Raw genomic sequence first — 19,649 nt, forward strand, 5'->3', positions numbered from 1 at the left:
TCGCAGGGGCCGGGGTCTGTGTAAGGGGAGGTTGAAGCGCCGCCAGGGGACACCTGTGCACCTCTCACCTGGGCACCAGGGTAGCTTAGGTGCACAGCCTCCCTGCACGCCGCCCCCCGCCAGGGACAGACAGCACCGCCTCCAGGCCTGGGAGAAAAGCTTCCGTGAACAGCCCTCAACAGCCCTCGTTCCCTCCTCCTGGAGGTCAGCGGGATGCTGGTGGCCAAGGCTACCTTGGAAGCCACGTGTTGAAGCGGAGCCCTGGCAGCCCAGGCCCTGAGTGGGCGGAGCCCATCGGACTGTTGGGATCGGCCAACTTCTAGAAACTGCATTCAGCACTCTCCGATCCTTTATGTGACACAATGACACATTGTGGCTTGTGTCTAATGAGCACTTAGTATGGTGCCAGGTGCTGTGCTAAGCACTTCACCTGTATTAACTTGTTTAATCCCTACAACCATCCAGATGGTCGTTTTTGTAGATGAGGAGATGGAGACACAAATAGGGTAGGAAACTCCCCCAAGGTCACATGGCCAGTAAGTGACAAAGTGACCTGGCTCCAGAGGCCGGTCTAACCACGACACCCTGTCACAATGTTTATGTCTGTTACTGTGCATCGGCTGCCCACGCGGTCGGACCCGTGTCTCGGTCACGGGCACGTAGCCGTGCCCCTCAGGGCTCACCTGGAAGCCAACTGTCATGGCTTGGACATGCCCATTTCTTGGGAGGTCCCGGCGGATGGCTACACATCACGGCGTCCGGGTACCAGTCATTTAGAGGGGTGGCGGGGGGTGGGGGGTGGACAAGGACAAAGTAACCATCTCAACTTGAAAGAAATCGATCAAACAAGAGTCTTATGATAAAAACTTTATTGTCTTAAATATCAAATGTTTTACACATCACTTTTTCTTCAGAAAGTTCCTATTAAAAAAAGAAAAATAAAGTGTTTCGATTATTTAGGGCTGACTTAACATTTCAGTATGTGACAAAAACTCAAACCCAAATGCATCTAGTTCACTCAGCTGCAGACAGGTCCTATGTCCAGCCCCTGAACCAAGGGCACAGTGCAGCCAACTGTGGGATTCCTGAGTTTGGTTCTCTTAAGTTCTCAGAGTTTTCCCAACTCTCAAAACCAAAGCACTATGGGAGTGACTAAGCTATCGGCAAGCCTATTTTGCCAATCTGCCTAGTTTCTTAAAAGATGCAGTAGTCTCAAAGCTTAAAGAAAAGTCAGAAAAGCAACACAGGAGCAATTGCAAGAACAAATAAAGGAGGGGGGGGGGGAGAAGGGTTTCTATTTGCTAAGATTTGCCAAATACGGCTACAAAACTGGTAAACAAACCTTACTCGAGAGCGAAGGCCATTAGCCCAACTTGCCATGAAGACGAGATTTCGAATAAAAACACGCAAATCCATTTCCGTTGTAGATGCACAGTGGGAAAAAAAGCAATGTAATATGTTGAACTGCTCTGAGTGCCTATTTCGAAAGGATGATCGAGAGAACAGACAATGGAGTATAATCATTCGGAGAGAAAGGTGTCGGGACACATCAACTCAGAAAGCTACGGGGCCTTCAGGGAAAGAAAAAGGCGGCTGGTCAGCGTCAGGTCATCTCAGGCTCAAGCGATCTGGACACGGACTGGCTGATCTGACTGCCTCGGCAGGAGGCGGCCCGAGGTCTCCTTCCTTCAAGCCACAGAGGCCTTCATTCAAGGTCGTGTGTAAAGCAAACTCTTGGTCAACAAAGCCTTTTCCCATCAGACGTGGATTTTCCCGGGAAACAATATCCAGCATGCCCCTTCCCCAAGTCAGCTAAACGAGAACCTTCTACGTATTTAAAGAAATACGGTTCTGCAAAAATTCTCATTTTGTGTCCTACGCCCCCACCCCAGGTCTTCTGTCAGCTGCCTAACTTTTTTAGGTAAAAGAAACATTCTCTAACTCCTACAGCCTTGAACTGTTTTTCTCCGATTTCATTCCTTAAGATTGTGCCCTGAAGCTTACCAGCTATGTCCTCTCGCCTCTTACAGCCCCCAGAGGGTCTAGATCACCAGTCACCAATATGTAAACGACAAATCTGTGGGTTTTTCCCGACTGGAAGCCTCAGAAGTCGCTGGGAGTCACGCCCAGAAACTACCTGCAAGCCTCAGGATTACAACATACGTGGTGACATTTTAAATAATGGGTTGAAGAATGTCCTTTTAATGGAGCTATCCTGCCCAAGATTTGGGAGAACCTTGAAGCCTCTTGTAATAATTCTGCCCCTCACCTGGCCCCATCGCTTGCTACATTTTCTGCTCTAGATTCCCATTTCCACATCTTGGGCTCAGCTGCTTTAAAACGGCAAATACCATAGGGTCCTCTGCTAAGTCCTGTTGGCCCAGATGGTCAGTATTCCAGAGCGGCCATGCTCAGATGGGGAGTGGGGGGATCCCACAGCACACCCCGCATTTCTACCCCAACTCCCCCCAAGGATGTCCCAGTGGGCGGAAAAGCTGTCACTGGTGCACATTTGGGATCATCTCCCATTTACTTGTGCTTCTATTCCATCTGCTTCCCCCTGCCCCCTAGCAGCATATAGTATTTCCAAATAATTTATACTGCTCTCTTCAAGTATTTCTATCAAACGTTAGAACATTTTTTGTTGGGCAGCCCGGGTGGCTCAGCGGTTTAGCGCCGCCTTCAGCAGAGGGCCTGATCCTGGAGACCTGGGATTGAGTCCCATGTCAGGCTTCCTGCATATGGAGCCTGCTTCTGCCTGTGTCTCTGCCTCTCTCTGTTTCTCTCCTGAATAAATAAAATCCTAAAAAAAAACCCACCTTTTTGTTTGTTTCTGATTCTATTTAGAAAGATAATTTAAAAAACTCTTTCAGAGCAATTTTAGGTTCATAGTATCTATTTCCATTCTGAGCCTGATTTTCCCAATCTCCTCTGAATCTGAAATTATTCTAGTATGACTTAAAAAATAAAACCCTGCCAATAGGCAAAAAGAGATCTTGCCCTTAATGCCAAAATTTGTTTCATTATCTCCTAACTAGATAGGACTTCACGAGGGCAGGCTTCCAATCTTGATTTAGTCACTCCTGTAACCCCAGTGCTCCCCAGTACCTGGCACACAGGCACTTAATGTTTGATGAATCAATAAACTTTTTTTTTTTTTTTTAAGTAAACTCTACCCCCAACATAGGGCTCACAATCCCAAGATCAAGAGTTCCATGTTCTACCGACTGAGCCAGCCAGGCGTCTCACGAGTCAATGAAATCTTATTCAAAGACTCATCCTGTATAGAGCCTTCAAGAGTACCAGATACATTTTCTTGGACTTTGTCTTAACCACCACAATACAGACAGTGCAACAAAGAACATAATAAACACCTAGAAACCACTTTTTGGTACTCCTGATGCAAAAACGCCCTACTGTAATTCTTCTATCTAGGGAAATCTAAAGATTTGATGCAGGGTAATTCTGAATTGACAATGAAGGTGAGTCTTAGGACCACTCCATGCACGCCTCTATCTCTAGGAAGGCCATTTTCAAATCCCCCCCGTCCCCCCCCCAATACTTCCACTTTTATTTCCCACCAAAATGTGATGCTTCTATTTGGAGAAACTAAGGCACAAGAGAAAATCAAGTACATCAAAGGTTTACCCCTAATTTATTTATTCAATGAACTCCTAGGAACACTTCACTGAGAGCCCTCTAAGGTATAGAACTCAAGCCATGATTTTACATTTCTAGTTCTCAAGGACATGCTTCAAATTTACTTTCTTAAGAGGAATTGGTGTTTTTTAACTCTTTCAGAAAAAAAAGCTATTTTTATGTTACCGAACTCCTAACACAAAAGGTTAACATTCCATCTTCTGGGAAGGGAAACTCTTAATAACAGTTTCTTTCTAGCTCAGCCACAGACTATACTAAGTTACCAAATTCAAAGGAGAAATTTGGCTTTTTGGTGCTTTGTGCTAGAGAATGGAAGAATGCATAATCTAATTAGCTTCTCTTAGGATATGTTGCCAGTGATAACAAGTTTGAAATACATAGTTCAATTATCCTGCTTGCTCTCATTACAGGTGGCAAACAGGAAGGAAAAGGAAGTCGGAATGCACTGCAACATTCCTGGCCAGCTATTTGCAAGGCTATTTTTATATACATGGTGGGATAAAAGCCACCTTAAATGGAGAATATATCTGTAGATAAAAAATTAACTGTAGGGTATTTGTCAATCACACATGTATATATACACATGAGCTGATGGTTAAACCAACTAAGTTTTTATGGCTTTTACTAGAGATAGAAAGCTGTGCTAGGGGAAGAACAGGCGGATTCCATTTTAACTAGTTATCATAAAACTCAGTGACACAGAGTTTCATAGATCTTTCCATTTTTATGCAACCCTCTCTCGCTGGAGAAATGCTTTGGGAAAAAACACATGGGTTGTGTCTTCCTTTAGTACATATGGAGACACGGAGCTCTGGGAGGTTTCATAGGCTCCGAGGAAGAACAGTTTTAACAGACACCCACCATCTCTCCAGTTCTCTTTGCCAAGCAACTGGCTATCTTTATATGTTGATGGCTAAGGGCCAAACTGTGGGATGAAGGCTGGCTGATGTCTAGAGGCCTAAACATGTACAGGAGGAATCATTTTTACCAGCTCCAATGGGCAAAATCTACAGCCTAGGCATAGCTGTCTGGTCACCAAGCACATTGCTACACATGCCAATCAGCTTAGGGTAAACTGCAAGTCATACAGGACAATCTTCTCCTCTCTTTGGTGAATAAACAGACCACCCTTGGAGGTGAGTGCTGACCACAAAACCATCCATTACTGGTTATGGCAAAGAAGCTGTCCAGTAAAATGGCCCATTACTATGCACGGCTGACCAGTAACTATTTTGTTGGCCACCAGAGGAGTTCACAATGATTTTATCTTATTTTTAGAGAAGTTAATCTTAAATTTCATTTTTAAAAAAAGTTTGACTTTTAAAACATTTTTTTTTAGTAATCTCTACACCCAACGTGAGGCTTGAACTCACGACCCTGAGATCAAGGGTCGCATGTTCTTCCAACTGAGACAGCCAGGCGCCCCGAATTTCTGCACTTTTAATAAAACTGACAATGAAGTTTCACTAGTGTCATGTTCCTTAATTCCCTTTGTGTTTTAAGAACTGCAAAATTTAAAATGATTCAAAATCCTAACAGATATCAACAATTTTACTTTCATATAAATGATGGGACAGGAAATACGGTTTTAAAAATTGAAAGCAATTATACATTAAAAAAATAAATGATGAAAAAAGAAAAGGATAATTGGCAAGTGGGTTCAGCTCATTCATTCAAAGTACTCCTAACAAGAATGCATGTACAACTATAGGCCTATTCAATTTTCTCCTAAAAATAAATATACATATGTAAAAAGCTATTATAATAAAACCTTTTCCGGGTTGATATTCTGTATTCCACCTGGGATTGATCCCCAAATCTCTGCACTGTGAAAACTGAGCGGCCAAGCCTGAGCAGTGCACCACTGCCCACACCGAAGACGATGAGGCCCATCTTCACACACAGGCTTTTTTGGAGAAGTCTGCTGTCATTGATAACTTCCCCCACCTCACTCCAACCTGACCCTAAAGATTTATAAGCTTAGAATAAATTCCCAATTATCACCCATAAAGCAAATACAGGGGGCCATTGCATTGCTATTGGATTTTGCTTCAATCATAGCACCAACTACTTAATTACAATCACAGCTCTTAAGAGTCGGTTGACAGAAATCCTATATGCAGTTTCCTAGTGCATCTTACATCTTTGGTGTGGGGCAGGCAAAAAGGGTCTGCAACAGGATCATCTGAAAGAACATCTTAAAGACAAGCTGGGTGACCCGCTGTTTCAAGCGCCCTCTTGAAAACAGTAAACCACAATTCCTTCTGTCAACCATCTCCTAACGTCAGGATCATGATGAATCTATGTGACTTTCCATCACATCACTAAAGTCTCATAACACACATACAAATATCACAGCAAAAAGAAAAGAAGATGGAATAGGGTAGAAGAGAAATGTCTCTAAGTGCCCCCAAATTAACATTTCAAAAACTCCTGAGATATGAGCTTCCATTTTGATTGTGCTCAATGACTCAAATTTTGATGGAAAGAATACGCTTTCAAAGAGAGTAAGACTTTAGACAAAATCATTTAACACTAAGTTCACGAATCACCCTCTCAAAGCATCTGTTTCAAACACACTGCGAACCAGAACTTGGAATCGGGAGTCATTCTCAAAATTCTTTTCAATAAAACCAAGATTTCAGATTCCTGCTAGGTACATAAGAGAGTTTATTTTCCAGGAAAAACTACCTAAAATCTATCCAGTAGGATTATTGCACAGTGGGGCCCACAGGACAATGGTTTCCAAGGGCTAGTCCTCATATAAAAAAAAGGCCACAATAAATACATCTATATACTATGCCCCACTCTACCTTGACATGGTAAACACAAATATGATGCATCTTATTTTAAAAAGAAAACTCCTGAGGAAAGAAAGGGATGGAAATCTCTACCAAGGCCACTTGAGTCAGAAACTGCAGTTACTATTTCTGGTGCCATGAAGGACACTCAACAAAGAGACTGACCATTCCAAGCACCAAGATGAACCAGTGACAAGGTTATCCCACTTCACAATATTTCACTCAGATCGCAGCTCAACCTGAGCTTTAGAAGAACTTCCTAGTAAATGAGCTTTGAAAGGAAATAAACTGCTGGCGATCAACCCATTAGCAGAACTTTAAGTTCATCATTAATCACTAAAGGTTGAGGTGTGATCTGTAAGATGCTAGCAAACCCACTATCTAGTCAATTCCAGTGTTTCGGCCATTATTTTTCACTCATAGTTCTTGAAACATCACCAAGACATTTGCAAACGAATTTATAGACTCTTCCCTTTTCTAGCTGGGTAGCACCATGTTTCACTCTGACGTTGACTCCCAACCCATTTCCCACCCCAAATACTTGGCAATCCATGCAGCAGCCTATGATGCACAAAGCAGCCCAAGTTCGAAACCCTCCCACCTCATTCCATAAAAAGGTCAAATCCTAACCATACAAATAAAAACATACCACTCTAGAATATATTATTCAATTATTCTTCAATTTCCTGTTGTAACTGATGAATCATCAATATACAGAGCACTAAGTATAATTCCAAACACCAAACCATGTGATCCAGTTTGTAAATGGACAACTGAGCCAACAAGCCATACCTTGCCTACAGCACAGACACAGCCAAAATGGGAAGTTAATCTGCTTTTAGCTGCATGGGTGGTGGGATTTCTCATGGTTTCTGCTTTTTAAAGCATTCACTCTCATTCTAAAATGGTATGCTATACACAAAACCATCAATTTTATTCCAGAATACATCATCTTAATGGTAATAAAAAGCTTTTGTATGCACATACTGCCAATACATTTAAAAAGGCCCAAATTTTAACAAAGAGAATAGACAAATTCATCAGACAAGAGATAAGTTACTTTGGCCGAAAAAAATCTTTAAAAAAAATCTGGCTCAACATTCTGCTTGCAGGTTTCTACATATATCGTATATGTGATGAGTGGTGTGTGTGTGTGTGTGTGTGTGTGTGTGTGTGTGTGTGTGTGTACACGTGTATAGCTTTTCTTAAGGGAATGGAGTATGGTCTAGCCCCCTTTTCCATGGTTATGTAGGAACTACAATGTTCTTCGCTAGCAAAACGAGAAGTGCAAGGTCTGCATTTCCACCAACTCGATGCAAAGCCCCGAGAGCTTCCTGCAAAGTGAAGCCGGCACGGAGAATGCGATCAATGTCTGCAGCGGGAAAAATTAATGGTGAAAGAACGGAGGGACTTGGTGATGACTGGCTGGGAGGTGGTTCAAATTCAAGAAGTGGCCCTGCAGCTTCAGGACAGACATCTTCTCTGGTCTCAGGCCTGTCTGTCACCGGCTTGTGTGTGCTCTGACCCAAATCTTTAACCAATATGAAACTGGACAAGGACTTCATTTGCTCAGACGTGTGACTGACTGCATCCTCCTCACCTGCTAAGAGTTGGGGTGGAATGTCTACACCTAATGTGCAGTGTGACTGCTTAGACGTTTTAGCTGAGGCCAGAGTGGCAGAGCTGGTCTCCTTTACGGATCCCCTAGGCTTGGGGACACTTTCCTTCTCAGTTCCTAGGCCATCACCCAGATCCCCAATGTTACTATTTTCTACTACATCTACTCCAGCACCATTTGAAGTGTCTGTTAACTTTTCTGCCCTCACCGATACACATATGCTCTGATGAAAGGAGACTTGTGAATGGTCTTCATTCTGGGTAACTGTGAGACGCTCACTTTGGGTCCATCTTTCAGAAAGGTCCTGAATACCTGTGTGGCCCTCAGTTATCATTTCTGACTGATAGGTAACTTCTCCAGATGTGTTTTCTGAAGCTGGTTTACTACTAATGACCAGAAGTTCATGGAGTTCCTTCAAAGCTGCTGTTAGAGACGAGCAAGGTTCCTCTGCTGACTCCACAGAGGGCTGACAACTGCCACCAAGACTCAAGGAGGGGGAGCAATCCTCACCCTCTTTACTTATTCCAGACATTTCAACATTACTGTCTGGGAGCTGTAAATCCTGAGTGCAAACTGAATTACTCAAAATTTCAGATGAAGGAGGATTACATTTTGATGTTTCTACTTCCATCAAGGGATTATCTAAGGTGAGAGCAGATGCACCGATGCTCTTGACACTGGCATGCTGACCATCCGCTGAGTTAAGCATAGCAACTAGAGACTCTTCAGCTGTATCTACTTCCATAAGTGTTTCTGAATTTGAGCAGCCAAAGCATCCTGAAGGTAGAATATTTTCCTCTGTACCCAGAAGGTCCACATTGTGTTGTAGCCCATCTTCTTTCATTGTCGTTTCCAAATCAACACCTTTCTGTTGATTCTGTTGCCTTTCTCCAAGAATTTCAAAGTCCTCTGTGCTACAGAGATGTTCTTGATCATTTAGAGCATTCTGTTGTCCAACCCCATGCTGTTGATTCCCTGGTTCTTTGTGCTGCTGCAGGCCATTCACCTGACTCAGTTTCTGATTTTCTGGATACCAACCCTTTTCACCTAGAAACCCTGGTGGTTCTTGCACCCTACTAGTTGTGACAGATAAACTAGCTTGCTGTCTTGTGTGGAGAGATCTGAGGCCCTGGGTGCTTCTTTCAGCAGATTTCTCCGTATTATCGGCAACAATGGCTTCTTCGGAGGAATTCTGCAAAGGCATGGCTGGACTCTGGTCTGCTGGAGCACTGTCTGCTGAAGAAGCACTATTAGAAAGATCCTGTAGAGGAAGATGTTCTTTCTTTTCAGAGGTTATCTGGAATTCAGCTGAAGCCTTCAAAGCCTTCACAGCCTTAGGTTCGATGCTGTCGGGGTCACTGGGCTTCACAGGGCAGGCTGAAGCAGGGACGGAGTGAGCAAGACTCACAGGATCACCAATCTCAGGACTCTGTCCTGAACGATGGGCTGGATGGTTAAATCCGTCTGAAGTTGGTAATGAGGACATTCCCAGTGAGGTAGTTTCTTTACCGCTTTTCTCTATATGGAACAAAAAGGAAAAGAGATTAATTAGCAGGTTACAGAGGCCACCAAATGATCAGATGATACAAATCTATACAGGACAGAACAAAATCAGGTCCTTAAACTTGGGTTTGTCTTATATCCATAGACTTACACAAGAACCATTCTCACTGGGGTGACAGTTTAACATCACAGCATCAGAATAAATGTGTTCTTAATAAAACATGTGCACTCTAATTCAGTATTTTTCTTTAAGTACCATTAATAAACATCCACATAATGGCTGGGTCAGTGCTCAAGGCTGAGGGATATTTATGTATTTTTACTCTCCGTGAGTTCAGAACTCTGGAAGAGTTTCTCCAAGTGTGTTCTATCACTTGCCCTGAAATCACCTGGCATGTTTGCTAAGCATCAACATGGGAGGAAACCCACAAATCTGCATTTTTTAATAAGCTCCTCAGGTGATTCTTAAGCATGTTACAAATTTTAAAGATCTTTGCACTAGAATAATTCTCACGTCAATGCACTTTTAGTGTTTCAAATGTGAACCCAAAGGTTCTAAATGACAATTCTAAAACCAGCTCTATCTGGAACAGAGTGGGAATTATAAAGAGATAGGAGGATATGCTTAAGAATCTCCAGAAGGCAGAGAAATATTTAATTCATTTCTATCCAAACTTCCTGAAAATCAGGATAAAACTATGTGAACGTGGAGTCAAACAAAAATAAAGCTAAAGGTCAAACAGATTAAATACAATCATCACCTTACCAAATAGGGCAAGTTTTAAAAGGATTATCAATTACTTTATCACATTAACATAGTACAACTAAGTAAGAACACTTAGGTACTTCGAGGGCACAGCAGGTGGCAGTCCTGGCAGTGGAGGGAGATAGTTCATAACAGTTTTTTGATAGGCAATGGCAATTTAGATTGACTGCAACTGATTGAGCACTCACAGGACGGCAGGCTCAAACACCACCTCACGACACCATTAATCATCAGCTCCAATCCTCCTTTTGCCACAGATCCAGTTAAACATTGACCTCTACACAATTAGTATAAGATCTTTAATTAAATGTCAAAGGCTGGTAACAATTACTTCACAGTACAATCTACTAGGGCAGATGTGACTTAAATGCTTCATGCTGATTAACATCCAATGTGGGCAGCCTGATCTTAAGATGTCATGAAGCAATCCAGTTAGGATTCAAACAGCTCTAAATCATTCTAACGCAACACTGGTTAACAGCATGAGAAGATAAGGCACTATGTCAGAAAGTTACTGACTTCTTGCAAAACAATCTGATAGCTTAGAGGTAAATAGGAAAACAGAATTTATGTCAGTGGCAAACTGTATCCATTAGTGTCTAGAAACACGGTTATTAGTTTTATTTATCAATCTAAGACTGGCTCTGAAAGAGGTTCAGTTGTGACTTAATGCCAACAGAAAAGATGTGTTATATGTAAAGTATCCACGTGAGTGGCATGGGGTATGTGATAATGGCCTTCTGGCACTGGCATGCCAGTTAGGACAACTGCATGAGGTCAACACGGCCTCGATGTGTTTGGCACTCACTATGAAAGCAGCACTTAGTCCTCCTGCAGCTGAGATGGTGGGTCTCACTGACCTAAATCCTAACTGTAGGGAGCACTGGGTCAGTACCACAGGATAGGAGAAAGGGACGAGGACAATGGATATTAAGACTAATTAAACCATGCCCACTTTTACCTCACCTTGTAAGGAAAAAGGAAAAAAGAAGAAATTGAATGCTAAGTATCTAATTACAACCAGCCTGCAAACAACCCCTATGAAGTCCCAGGTTGGTATTAAAAGACTTTCTTTCTCTTGGTAAATCAGCTCAGGCTGCCGTCTCCCAAATTTACACTCCAGGCAAAAGAGAGCAAAATGCCTCTGGGGGAGAATCTGTCAGGTTAGGGAAAGATGGGAGAGCCAAGTGTCAGCTCTTCTTTCTGAGGGAATAAAACCTCAATCCTGTGAACCTGTGTCCCTAGACAAGTCACCTGGTCTAGGCTTCCACTTCTTCAGTGGATTGACAATTTCTACCCTTTGCTAACTGTGGCATTTGTGTGCAGTGCTATGAAAAAGAACTTTCACGTTTTCAGAAGAGAGAGACTCCCGAAACCCCTCAGGGTGTAGTTATCTCAATGACAATGTGCAGTGGTGCTGACATTCTTGATTTGATATATTCACAATGGTCGTTTTTACTGGGATTTCCCTCCCCTCCTTGGACTGTTCCAGTGGTTGAGAAGACTTTGCATAGGAAATTGTGCGAGATATGTCCGTATGCCAACACACAGATGCATATACAGGCTAGTTGTAACCAGATTAAACAAGGTGAAATGGATGGCGGAAGCTAAATTCCAAAACGGCTGCAGATACAGAGACTTTCAGACCACAGACGATAACTGGATGGAAGGCTTAACGTGGTGTCTATAAATACCTGGTCTGGGGCCCACTCCAGCTGCAGTACACACACACTACATGCATCATGGCTTCTGACGCTCTGTTTGAATTAGGAAACAGACAAGCAAACTTGGGTTAACAACGCAAACCACACAGCATGCAGGGTTTGTCTCCATTCCTCTGCCACCTTTACAATCAGGAACTGGTAGAGTCAAGCTTAGGGAATGTTTCGGTAGTCTGGTTGGTTTAATTCTCTCACAATACATAAAGCAATGTGTCAACTTCAACAGATTTTTCAATAGAACTTGGAAAGAAATGAACTTCACACACCCACACACATGGCATTCACGGGCAGACATGTGGGACGGGTGGAGAACAGAAGACCCATAGATGGAATCACACGGTATGGAAATCTTAAAGGTGAACGAACACTTGTAACAGTAACTTTCCAAATCTCCTTCTCAGTGGAGATTTATTTTTAGAAGAAAAACAAACCAAACTGGATTATCCTGGCTTAACTTACTTTTTAGCCAGTTTTTAGAAGATGTATTAGATATAGCTCCTATTCTGGTTCATTTTTCCATTGATAGAAAAGATAAAGGCACTCTGGTATAAGGTCTCCACCAAAGAAACAGTTTTTAGTAAAAATACTTTCATCTACCCTGTCCAGAGTCTTGCTTGTGATGATACTGGGAAGTCGGGTGTTCCAAACAAATAGGACCTGATGTAGAATTATTCCACTATTTAAACATTATAAAAATTACTACAAGTCACATATTGTAACAAAAGGTCACATGAGGAAAAAAACAAAACAAAACCATTTCCTTTCAATCCTTCAAAAAATATATTTAATTTTATTTTTAATGTTCTTAATCTCTTTGCCCAGCGTGGGGCTCAAGCTCATGACCCCGAGAGAGATCAGGAGTAGCACAGTCTACCGACTGAGCCAGCCAGGTGCTCCTCCTTTTAATCCTTTCAATTGGCATATTCTCTTCACTGCGCCTGAAAACACCTGTGGTTTCTATTTTAATCTCCTAAACTTTTTATTATAAGGTAATTACCCAAAGAAGGTAACTGTTAGTAGGTTAGAAAGCATTGCTATCATCAGCTAGTGCTTCTCAAATAAAAATACGAAATTGTGGGGGAAAAACAGAGATTTCACAAGATGGTAATACATCTTCATTTTATGAATACCTACTATTATGACTGACAAGTTACTAAAAACAGGTAAAACCTTCTAAGTGGGTATGTCAAACTCAGTCATGCTTGCCTTGCAGGGAAGATTAAAACTATTAATTTAGTCTCTGACTGGTTGTTCAGAATTTTCCCCTTCCTGCAAGACAGTTATATCATAACCAAAGCTGTACTTTATATTTAAACTTAAAGGTGCCAAAAGGTGTGACTAGATTACAAAAAAAGGCCAGATTGGAAAACTGCCTGCTACCCACACCACCCATTTTAAAGAGGCTCAGGGCTAGATCGCTGGATGTTCTCTAAGTTAAAAACACAGGCAAAACCTGGCTATTTTTAAAGCTCCAATCTCTTTTGTCTTTACAAGAAAGCTATTCCCTGGACTTGTAGCTCTAATACATTTTACTATACCAGAAAACACTGTGCGTGATATTAGTCACTGATGAATAATTATAGCTCAAGACTTTAAAATAACCCCAACTTAAAAGTTAATCCTCTTTAGCTTCTAGAAAATGTATCCCAGAGTCACTGTTTTATAACAGATGGGGGAAAATGATGCCATGGAGGTAGGATTTCAGCAAAAATGTGTCCTTCCAGTTAACCCAGAAAACTTGGCTTGGTCTTTAAACAAGCCATGACAATTCAAACTTAGGGAAAAATGATTAGGTATCACCATGTCAACAGCTGACATACTGTTCTAATTTGGCCCAAGGACACACTATGCAATCTCATTAAAAGCATAAACACTGTGTCTGATTAGTATTCAATTATGTGTCTTATTGGTGGTTGTCTTTGGTGGCGGCACTTTAGGGAGATATTAAAAAGGTCAGGACTGCTTAGTCACAACGACAATGCTATCCTTCAAAGGAAATGGGCCTAAGAAAAGGAAAATAAAATTTCAGGGAAACTGTAGAACTCAAAAGGAAATGTCTGCTTACTGTAATTTTTTTTTTTTTTAAAGTAGGTGCCACACCCAACATGGAGCCCAAAGCGGAGCTTGAACTCTCAATTCTGAGATCAAGACCTGAGCTGAGATGGAGAGTCAGACACTTAACTGACTGAGCCAGCCAGGCACCCCTGTAGGAAATTTTGTCAGGGGGAAAAAAAACAAAAAACCCACAAGATTTTTTTAGGAAGCCTTTCCAAAATGTGCTTAAGCAAGTAACTCCCCAATGTACCTAATAACACAGCAATGGATCTGTCGAAAGACCAAGGTCTTCTATATTGTATTCAGAGATAGGAGGCGGTGGTGAGAGGACAAGGAATACATCCATGACAGGACGATGACACGGATTAGAAATTATCCCCTCTGAATCTCCAACCTCCCTTGCTCACCGACCAATAACAACAAAGTTATTCGAGAGCTTGGCCACTGCAAATACCTGCATCCTCTACGGATTTTTGAAGAGCTTCTGCTAATTCTTGGTCTGCAATCTCCTCTGGCCGCACGTCCTCTCGCCCTGCCCCATATGCCAATCGGGCACACTCTGGTAACTCTCCCTCAGGAAGGAAGGTGGTCTGAGAGCCTGTGGTGCCGATCACGAGTACATTTTTCTTGAGGTCAATGGAACACTTAGAAGAAAGAAACCAAAGGCTGACAATAGTGGATAAAAGGCCATGCAGAAAAATTATCATGAATTTAAATATTTAAATTGTATTTAATATGCAAATATTTAAAGTAAAGTTTTAGCAGAATTCTCTTTATAGGATGCAGTTTACACTTACTTGTCTAACCCGACCCCTGTTCATTTCTGAATTTAAATGTAATACACATCACTGTACAAAATTTGGAAAAAGGCCAGGCATAATCAGCAGTCCCACTTTTTAGAAACATGTAACTGACTTTTTCTTAAAAACTGAGACACACTATTTATACATTCACATTTACATTACTATTTACATTTTGCTTATTGCATAAAGTATAACTTATATTTAAACTCAATACCAATGGTCTCAAAAGTGGTATATGGACAAGGCCACCTCTATAAAAGTATTATTTCATACTTACGCTACCCTCCTTTTCTGTGTGTTTTTCTTAATCCTTGACATAGGACAGTATACACATACATGTTTTATACCTACTAGAAGAATACTGGCCTATATCATGACTAACAAACACAGAGAGATGACAATAAATTGGGTTTTATTAACACAATGATTCACTCACCCCTTCTACTTAAAATTCTGCACTTTAAATAGACTATTAATGCAAAAATTTTTAAAGATTTTATTTGTTTATTCATGAGACAGAGAGAGGCAGAGACACAGGCAGAGGGAGAAGCAGGTTCCCTGCGGCGAACCTGATATGGGACTTGATCCCAGGACCCCAAGATCATGACCTGAGCCAAAGGCAGACACTCAACCACTGAGCCACCCAGGTGCCCCGCAGTATGTTTTATAGGGATTTAGTAATAAAAATCTCTTTAAAGAGTATTAGTGACATAAAAATATTGACTGGATCGGAAATCCTGCTGTGTAAAATCTCATTACCCAGGGGACACTAATTGATTCTTCAATTAGAAGACTTTATCTTTAAACAAATTATTAGGTTTCAGAGTAGAAATATAAATATTATAAGCAAATATATTTATAAATCATTCTCCCTGTACTAAATAAACATTTCCACTCCCAACGTCTCATTGGATTCCTTCCTTAATCCTGTAGTAGCTCTTCTTCCTGACTGCCTAGCTGTAAGGATTTACTAAAATGTATACTTGCAGTAAAATCACCATCATGGAGGCACCTGGGCGGTTCAGTCAGTTAAGTGTCTGACTCTTGATTTCGGTTCAGGTCATGGTATCAGGGTTGTGAGATCGAGCCCCACGTCGGGCTCTGCACTGGACATGGAGTCTACTGAAGATTCATTCTCTCCCCCCTTCTCCTTTTGCCCCTTACCATCATGTGTTGTCCAGAGCCCCACAAACCCAACAAAAATTACCTGAGTTCTCATCAGAAACTAAAAATAACACAAGAGAACAAAGTTGCCTGTTATAATCTCAAACAGATGGCAAGATTTAAAAGATTCAAAAAGATTTCACAAGAAGAGATTCTATTTCTACTGATACATAATTTCAAACCATGCATGATGACATCCTCAGTTCAGGGACCCTTCCAGGTTGCAGAAGCCAGGACTTCTCAGTTTTCTGGTGTACACAACGGAGGGAAACGATGTGCTAATAACCATGTAACATACAAAATGCTGATGCAAAAGGAAAGCAAAGCTCTTAACTACCTGATGCCGCTTCAGCATGTCCAGTCCCAGAAGCATGTCCATGGGCTGCTCCTCAAGTATAGAGAAAGAACATGCCAGGAAGTCTCCTTCAATCTGAACCTGAGCTAAAGCACATTAACATAAGAGATTATGGATTTTTTAAATTTTAATCTACATTTATTTATTTAGACATTACTGATTTTTGCTTCAAAAGCCTCACAAAAAGCTTTGGAAATATATCTGTCATTCTGTGCCTTGCTTCCTATGTTCAGGCAAACCCAAGGCAAAGCATGAAACAGGCGAGTTAAATATGAAAATCCAGTAAGTCCAGTGATCAGTTTGAAAGCCAATGAAGGCACCAGTTTATAAAGTGGATACAGTAAAACTATACCACCCAGAAGACCCGGCTTGATACGTGATACCATCAGGACACATGTTCAGCTGGAGGAAAAGTGGCATTAAGGACTGGGGATGGGGGTGGGGGATGAATTCCTCCATATTAACCACTTGCTTCCTGTACACTTACAAAAGGCTTTTTAAAACGGAAATAAAATATCTACACAAGTTAGCCTCCAAAAAGTAAACTGTTTATTACTGCCTGTTATAATCAAGTTTCTAATCACCAAAGCAGGGAAAAAAACCAATGCCTCTGTCTGCCTGGAGCCTCCTGCTTTGCCTTTCCTTAATTACTCCTCGTACTTTACATCTGTTTTTTATTATTTATTTTTTTAAAAAGCACCTTAAAAAAAAAGATTTTATTTATTTATTCATGAGAGACACACACAGAGAGGCAGAAACACAGGCAGAGGAGAAGCAGGCTCCATGCAGGGAGCCTGCCGTGGGACTCGATCTTGGGTCTCCAGGACCAGGCAGGCCCTGGGCTGAAGGCGGTGCTAAATCACTGAGCCACTCGGGCTTGCCCTACATCTGTATTTTAAAAATTACTTTGCTATTAAGTATATCTTTTTTTAAAAATTTTATTTATTAGAGACACAGAGAGAGAGGAGGAGAGACAAACAGGTAGAGGGAGAAGCAGGCTCCATGCAGGGAGCCCGATGTGGGACTCGATCCTGGGTCTCCAAGATAACACCCTGGGCGAAGGCGGTGCTAAACCGCTAAGCCACCATTTATTTATTTATTCATGAGACACAGAGAGAGAGAGAGAGAGACAGAGAGAGAGAGAGAGACAGAGAGAGACAGAGAGAGAGACAGAGAGGGAGAGAGGCAGAGACACAGACAGAGGGAGAAGCAGGCTCCATGCAGGGAGCCCGACGGGGGACTCAATCCTGGCTCCAGGATCACGCCTGGGCCGAAGGCAGCACTAAACCACTGAGCCACCTAGGCTCAGTATATCTTTTATTTTTATTTAAAGATTTTATTTATTCATGAGACACACAGAGAGAGAGAGAGAGAGGCAGAGACACAGGCCGAGGGAGAAGCAGGCTCCATGTAGGGAGCCCGACATGGGACTGGATCCTGAGTCTCCAGGATCAGGCGCTGGGGTGAAGGTGGCGCTAAACCACTGAGCCACCAGGGCTGCCCCATATATCTTGTTTTTAAGGATTTTATTTATTTTTGCAAGAGTGAGCAAGCAGGAGCAGGGGGGAGGGGCAGAGGGAGCAGCAGACCCCCCGCAGAGAAGGGGACCTGGAAGAGAAGTCCCTTTATCTTCTACTGATCACAACTTAGTGTCTTCTCCGAAACTCCCTACTGCCTTGGTTTTTGTGTTCATCATTCCCAGCTTTTTAAATAATCCTTACCAGTTCTGTAGGATTTCTAAATGATATTACTGTTTAGCTTTGTGTTTTTGAATTACCACTTGCTTCTTTACTCAAAGTATTTTGAGATCTATCCCTGTACGTGTGGCTGTTTCTTTCACTGTAAACCATCCCTTAGAGTACTGTCATGTCTAATATACCACAACTAATTTATCTATTCTACTGCTCTGGGACTTTCTGGGTCACTTCCAGTTTTCTGCTGTCATAAGCAATGCTACCCTGAATATTCTTATACTTGTCTCCTGGTGTGTATTTAATTTAACGGTATATATATCATAGAAAATGGAATCATAGAATTCTAGGGGATATCAGCTCAGCTTTGCTGGATGATACTGAATTATTTCCTAAAATGTTTCTAGCAGTGTATAAAACTTCCACTGTTCCACATTCTCACCAACACTTGGTATTATTAGATTTAAAATCTTGCTAATCTGGCAAGTAATTTTCCATTTATTTCTCTGATTAATAATAAACAACTTTTCATATATTTAATCATTTGAATTTCCTGTTCAATAGTGTTTGGGGGTGTCAGTAAAAGAAAATAGTGTGGCTCAGTCACACAAGCATCTGACTTTGGCTTAGGTTATGATTTCAGAGTCCTAGGATTGAGCCCATCCCTCTGCTCCTGCTCACTGGCTCTAATGAAAAAGAAAAAAAAAAAAAAAAAAATAGTGCCCCTTCAGTCATTTCTGTAGTTTTTTATTCTCTCTTTCTTTCTTTTTTTAAAAAGCCAGCTCCATGCCCAGTGTGGAGCCCAATGTGAGGCCTGAACTCATGACCCTGAGATAAGACCTGAGCTGAGATCAAGAGCTGGACACTTGACTAAACCACCCAGGCACCCCTATACTGTCTTTTTTACCGAGTTGGAGGACACACACACACACACACACACACACACACACACACAATGCATATATTCTGAATCTGAATCCTTTACTAGTCATATATGTTATAAAGCTTCTTTCCTAGTTTGTTTTCACTTGCTTTATGCCTTTTGATTAAAAGTTCTAATCTTAATATGGCCCAATCTGTCAAATAATTTCCTTCTTAACTTTTAAGGAACCCCTGCATTTATCTAAGATAGTCTCCCGCATTTTCTTCTGAAAGCTCTGACTTTGCCTTTCACATTGAGGTTTTTCATCAACCCTGAACTGACATTCGTGTGTGATGTGAGACAAGGTCCAATTTTGAATCCATTTTTTCCATGGATACCCAGCTGTCCTAGTGCTGTTTCCTGAAAACTTTCCTCTGCTCTGTAAGATTTCCTCTCTTGTTTATCAAGGTTCAGGTAAGCATGGGTCTGTTTCTGTTCTAGTCCTTTGCTCTTGACATTTAGAAGGGGGAAGTTATTTCAGAGTGTCTTGCCTATTCCTACAATAAATGGCCCATGTAAAATTTTAAGTTAGCACATCAGGTCTCACCAAAAAACAAACAAACAAACAAAAAAACAAAAAACCCTACTGG

At 41.6% G+C, this 19,649-nt stretch overlaps 1 protein-coding gene across 6 annotated transcripts in view; it reads right to left on the reverse strand.

Annotated features, from left to right (window-relative positions):
- Positions 1–854: 854 nt before the first annotated feature.
- The window catches only part of DDI2 (DNA damage inducible 1 homolog 2), a 41,757-nt gene continuing 22,962 nt past the window's right edge, over positions 855–19,649 (reverse strand). For 2 of the 6 annotated variants that reach the window (XM_072751118.1, XM_072751119.1), the window contains exons 7-9: positions 16,429–16,532; positions 14,579–14,768; positions 855–9,597 (exon numbers count right to left, since the gene is read on the reverse strand). In XM_072751118.1, the coding sequence (XP_072607219.1) occupies positions 7,706–9,597; positions 14,579–14,768; positions 16,429–16,532 (2,186 nt within the window). In that variant the 3' untranslated portion in view covers positions 855–7,705. The other 4 variants (XM_072751122.1, XM_072751120.1, XM_072751121.1 and 1 more) reach the window with 4 other exon arrangements.

The sequence above is a fragment of the Vulpes vulpes genome, chromosome 2 (assembly GCF_048418805.1).
Source record: "Vulpes vulpes isolate BD-2025 chromosome 2, VulVul3, whole genome shotgun sequence".
Taxonomy (NCBI): Eukaryota; Metazoa; Chordata; class Mammalia; order Carnivora; family Canidae; genus Vulpes; species Vulpes vulpes.